Source organism: Aethina tumida, chromosome 3 (genome assembly GCF_024364675.1).
Source record: "Aethina tumida isolate Nest 87 chromosome 3, icAetTumi1.1, whole genome shotgun sequence".
Classification (NCBI taxonomy): domain Eukaryota; kingdom Metazoa; phylum Arthropoda; class Insecta; order Coleoptera; family Nitidulidae; genus Aethina; species Aethina tumida.
Window position 1 is genome coordinate 17,950,673 of NC_065437.1, and position 5,846 is coordinate 17,956,518.

Below are 5,846 nucleotides of genomic sequence, written 5' to 3' on the forward strand. Positions count from 1 at the left end.
TGGGATTTTCCTGTCCGCGACGGTCAGAACAGATTGATATACGATCGGCGATTACACAAATATAATCAAAGTGTGGCGGTCCGTTTGGACTAAACGAGAAAAATATGGCACTTGTACTTCGTGACGGTTTAATTAAATCGCGTCCGAAGTACCGAAACGTGGTCCCTTGAATTTATTGCCTCGATTGTGGTGTCGATTTTCTTGTGTGCTTTTTTCTTGCAGCTGATGTCCATGGTTTTGTGGTTTTGAGAGGGACAATGGCGTAGGACTTTAGCATATGTTTGAATTGTTATCATTGATTCGGAGTATATGCAAAATGTGAATAAAAAATAAATTTTGTGAAAACTTATATTTGGTCATTATTAAACTAATTCTATATTATGAATATGGTCAATTTTTAAATGTCTGCTTCTGAATATCTATTGAATAAACAGATTTGTAAAATTAGACTGCATCTCAACGAGCCAGTTTTTACAAATTCTGATAGAGAATTATTTGGTGGGAACTACTAAAGAAATTGCACATCAAAATGGAGTTTTCAAATTTAATATTTTTTTGGTAAAACATATACGTAATAGCAATGAGTAAACGATTAAAATTTGGTAATGTTATTTGGCTGAATTATTGGGCTACTGGAGAGGATTTTTCATTTCGACAAATAGGTAATCGCATTAGCAGAAATCCAACTACTCTTGAGATGTCAAACGTGGTTAGATAGTGCTCAAAATCGGAAAAGAGTCCGGATGTCGAAGGGGCATAAATGTAGTTCAAGATGGACATCTAAGACTTATGGCCTTCAGAGACTGATTTTCGACAACTAGATCTTTGGCTAATGAGTGGTTACGAGAACAAGGGTATGTTGCAAGAGTCCGAAAGGTTTACCGCCGTATAAGGTCATTTGGACTGCACCATTATCGGCCCCATCTTTTACTACCTTTGAGCGCTGAGCATCGAAGACAATGACAACGTTGGACTGTGGAATGGCATCCAGTCCTCTTCTCTGATGAATCCCGATTCTGCTTGATGATGGGCGATACGTTTACCTTAGTCTGATGTTGAGCGACATGTACACCGAACAATGGGCGTTATGGTATGGGATTGCTATTGCTCACCTTTAGTCTTTTTTAGAGGCAACATGACAGCGCAACGTTATCTTCAGGAAGAAGTCAACATTTATCTTATTCCTTACCATAATCGGCTGAAGGATCCAATATTTCAGCAATATAATGCTATACCCTATGTTGCCAAGATTAATTTATACTTTTTGGAAGAGACCCCTGTGAATCTGATGCCATGGCTAGCCAGCTCCCCCGACCTTTCACCCACAGAACATGTTTGAGATATGGTTTGGTGGTTCTAAGATATGAAGTACTTGTAGCTTGAGATATTATATTTCAAGAGGAAGTGGATCACCTCCTTGAATCTTTTCCAAGACTTATTGAGTGTTGAGAAAACCTCGATAGACAAACACATTAATAACTAAATTATTTACAAAAGTCTAAAAAATTTCCAAATTTTAATCATGTACTACTTGCTATAACATCACTGTTTTACCAAAACAATATTAAATTTGAACACCCCCTACTTGGTGCTGCAATTTCTTTGTCACTTGGTATACTTACTTGTATACCACTCGCCATCGATTATTTTCCGTCTTAGAGTTAATTTTCCCTTTTCAGTACATATATATTAATAAATAAACATAATAAAGTTTCATCAGGATATTATTTAAAATAATGTTGTTTACTTAAGAATAAAGCAGGAATTCACGTTAATTATCATCTCCACGCCAATGTAAAAATAGGTTGCTTTTTAATTAGAATTGTACTTTAAACAAATTCTTAGATTTTTCCTTTGGTTTATGTTTTTCCTCATACCACGCAAAAATTTTTCACTTTATAGTTAGTTGCGCATAATTTTGAAACTAATCAAGCATTTTTCAAACCACAGTGAAATGACCAGCTTATAATTTAGGGGCAAAGCAGGATACGTTCAAGCAGTTAAGGGAGTATTGTGGGAATAACTCGACGCTTATAGAGATCAAATACCCGGGAGCAAACAGATAGTGGACAAACATTTAATATCGGCTATACGATGACCGCTTTATGGGTGGCCATTGCATATTCCGTAATATGTTCATGATATAACATTTGAAGGGAACGACAGAGGACAATTACAACCGTCGGAGTTATATATTTTTATTAGTTTGATGTATGGTTGTGCTCCTACTCTTATGGGGTATAGTTTTATTGAAATGCATCAATAAATTTGTTATTATTGAGCTTTAGACAGTTTTGTGTAATAAAATTAAATTGAAAATTACAAAACAAACTCATTTTCTTAGATATTTTGAGAGTGAATTGACATATTCATAAAGAAATATAATTTAGAATTGTTGCTATAACTTACTACTAATTTCAAGTTGTTACAAAATAATAAGTAGAGTTTCTATTAAATTAATTTTTTAGCGGGCGCGTGTCAAGAAAGTATCAGAACTCGGCAACTTTCTGGCAGGAACTTTCGTAATATATATAATCGACATCGTTTTAAGCATGACGTAAAGTTTCTCGGAAGTCTTTCGAGAATTTGATGCGAAATTGTAACGTTTATCTTTTACGTCAAAAACAATGTCTATTGTAAACCAGTTTATTTGTCGAAAGTTATGACAGCAAATGAACTTTTCTTTGTCTTTCGGATTGCATATTTTATTTGAAATATTATATTGTTCCTAAATGGCAAGTTATTTCCATTAAGACAAAAAAGGAAGTATTTAAGCCATTTTACATTTCAACAAAATAAGGGTTAAAATTAGTTTTTTGTTTATTATTTGAATGGTAAAAATAATCATAGGCGTAAAATAAAATAATTATCAAGGCGAAAATAAATAATTTTTTTAACTGTAAGCTATTGCTTATTATTTTAATCATATTTCTTGAACACATGTAACAAAGGTAATTTAATTGTTTAAGATTTTTTTTTTTTGAAAATTGTCTAAATTTATTATAATAACTGCTTATTATTCCATTAACAATAATTTATACATACGTATATAAACATGTTAAAAGACTGTCACGACACAGATAACCTTCATCGAACTATTTATTAGAGTTCAGATAATATAAATAAATTTATAAGATTTAGTGATGCGAATTGTGAATGATTGATTCATCATGAAGTTAATTTTAATGCAAATATTATGTTACGTAGGTAAGTATCTTCGTTGATAACCATCATAAATAGAAATATATTAATTTATTTTGTATTTATTGATGATTATTCAATAAATTAAGTGTTATTTTTAATATTTTTATCATAAAGAACTTTATTTTCAACAAAATACTCGTACCCAATAAATGTCATTTTAGTTTTAGTCCATTGCAACGTATATCCAGTACCAGAGGTCAAAACGACATTGGGAAAAATCCATGGTTATTTAAAAACATCACACAAGGGAAAAAAATTCGCCGCATTTGAAGGCATCCCTTATGCTAAACCACCAGTGGGACAATTGCGTTTTGAAGTACATTAGCACGTAATAAAATTTAATAATGTTTAATTTTATCTAATGTAATTTAGGAAAGTATACCGGCAGAACCTTGGCATGGAATTTGGAACGCTACAGTTTTGCACGAATGTTTTCAAGTTGGATTTCTTAATCATATCTCTGGTAATTTATTTTGTAAATATATTATATAATTAAAATCAAAATATGATATTAAATTCTATTTTTAGGACAAGAAGATTGTCTGTACGTAAACGTGTACGTACCACGACGTAAAATTGATCCTAGAGACAATTTGGATGTGATAGTGCACACTCACGGAGGTGCATTTATGTATGGAAGCCCTCATAGCTATACACTACCTGATTTCCTGGTGGATGTTGATTTAATATTTGTTAGTTTGAACTACAGATTAGGAGTTTTAGGTGAATCACATGGCGACGCCAGATAATTTTTATTGAATATCTCAAATACATATAACTTGTTAACTTTGTTAACTGCATTTCTTCTTTCAGGATTTTTAAGCACAGGAGATGACGTTATTCCCGGAAATAATGGTTTGAAAGACCAAGTTCTGGCCTTAAAATGGATAAAGGAGAATATCGAATACTTCGGTGGCAACCCCAATTCAATTACCTTGACTGGTTTTTCTGCCGGCGGTGCTAGTTCCCACTACCACTATCTGTCGCCCAAATCACGGGGTCTCTTCCACCGTGGCATTTCTCACAGTGGTTCTTCTCTGCAACCATGGGCCCTCTCGAAGCATCCATTGAAACAGGCACAGAAACTTGCCCGTTTGGTAGGTTGTCCTGAAGAACCATCGTCAGAATTGAAGGCTTGCTTGAAGCAAAGATCCGCCAAGGGAATAGGTAGCAAGCTCAAAGAGTTTTGGTACTTGGGAAGTCCAATAACACCATTTGGTCCTGTTGTGGAGAAAGGTGACAATTCGTTCCTACCCAAACATCCCTACCAGATTCTGCACAATAAGGAAGTTAATGATATACCTTGGATATTCTCTTCAACTTCCGAAGATGGCTTATATCCGGGCTATTGTAAGTTTACTATTATAATTGATAAAATAGTTATTTTATGTTATGATGTTTAGTGTACGAAGATTTGATCCCTGAAGTTGAAGATAATTGGATTAAGTATGCTCCGTATCTCCTGGAGTTTCATGAAACAAAAGAAGAGGAACTTTGGGCAGAAACGTCTGAGAAAATTAAAGATTTTTATTTCGGAAATGGCAATGAAATCGATGACTATAACACATTTATAAAGGTAAATATATCCTACAACCAAATCCTTGAACAAAATATATTATTTTTAGAAATTGACTGACAGAATTTTTACGGTTGGTATGGAAACATCTGCCAAACTACAGGCAAGGGCTAGCTCTGCACCGGTATACTATTATTTGTATGCTTTTAAAGGAAACTATACGTTTACTGACAATTTCAGTCCAGATATGAAGATGAAAGGCAAGAGTTAAATGTACCTTTATTTGGAATAATTATTTAGCCTCTCATTTTAGGTGTCTCCCATGGAGATGACATTATACACTTGTATGGAAACGTTGTAGAAAACGCCTATCCTTCTGAGCAGGATGAAGAAATGACTAAATTGTTTTTAAATATGATGCAAACATTTGCACACACTAAGTAAGTTTAAACACCATATTTGTAAAGATCAATGACTCTATTTATTCTATTTCAGTGTACCTCAGTTGGGAGGTATAAAATGGGAACCAACGAAAGCCAACGAATTAACATATTTAAAAATATCAAGTCCGAGTGATATCAAATTAGAGACAACAAATCAATTATCTGCAATCGACTTTTGGAAATCACTAGAATTGGATGAATTTTATGAGGTGATGGTTGATGCTTAGTTTCATTTCAAATTTAGTATTTAATTTTTATTCCATTTAATTAGTATTAATTTAAAAAAATGGATAAAAATTGGTAAATATTTATTCATTTGTATGATTTGTAACTGTATGTTCAAATAAAAATAACAATTTGAAACAACCTATGTATTATTCATCAATTCTTTCAATTTACTGAGCTTTACAAATTCTGAATTTAATTCGTATACATACATTACATTTTTCTGAACACAACAAAGAGTTATTGAATTACCAGTTAACAGTACTATATTTAAATAAAAAGTGCAGTACCATTTTGAGAATTTATGTTTGTAATTGAAATGGCTTTCGTTAAAAACTTTAAATTACCATACCGCTGCGTTGTCGACAAAAACAACCCCTTAAAAAATATTATTCATTTACGAACTCAGACAAAAAAAAAATTATTAAACCTATTAAACCAGCTCACAATGCAGACAA

General features: G+C 32.8%; 1 protein-coding gene across 1 annotated transcript; it reads left to right on the forward strand.

The window, feature by feature from the left end:
- The first annotated feature begins 3,078 nt into the window (after nucleotides 1–3,078).
- LOC109598744 (venom carboxylesterase-6) lies at nucleotides 3,079–5,529 on the forward strand. The gene is made up of 9 exons (XM_020014665.2): nucleotides 3,079–3,207; nucleotides 3,366–3,520; nucleotides 3,577–3,667; nucleotides 3,733–3,927; nucleotides 4,018–4,554; nucleotides 4,608–4,780; nucleotides 4,830–4,980; nucleotides 5,034–5,160; nucleotides 5,216–5,529. Exons 1-9 carry the CDS (start codon nucleotides 3,171–3,173, stop codon nucleotides 5,388–5,390), a joined length of 1,641 nt encoding a protein of 546 aa, XP_019870224.1. The 5' UTR covers nucleotides 3,079–3,170; the 3' UTR covers nucleotides 5,391–5,529.
- The last annotated feature ends 317 nt before the right edge of the window (nucleotides 5,530–5,846 follow it).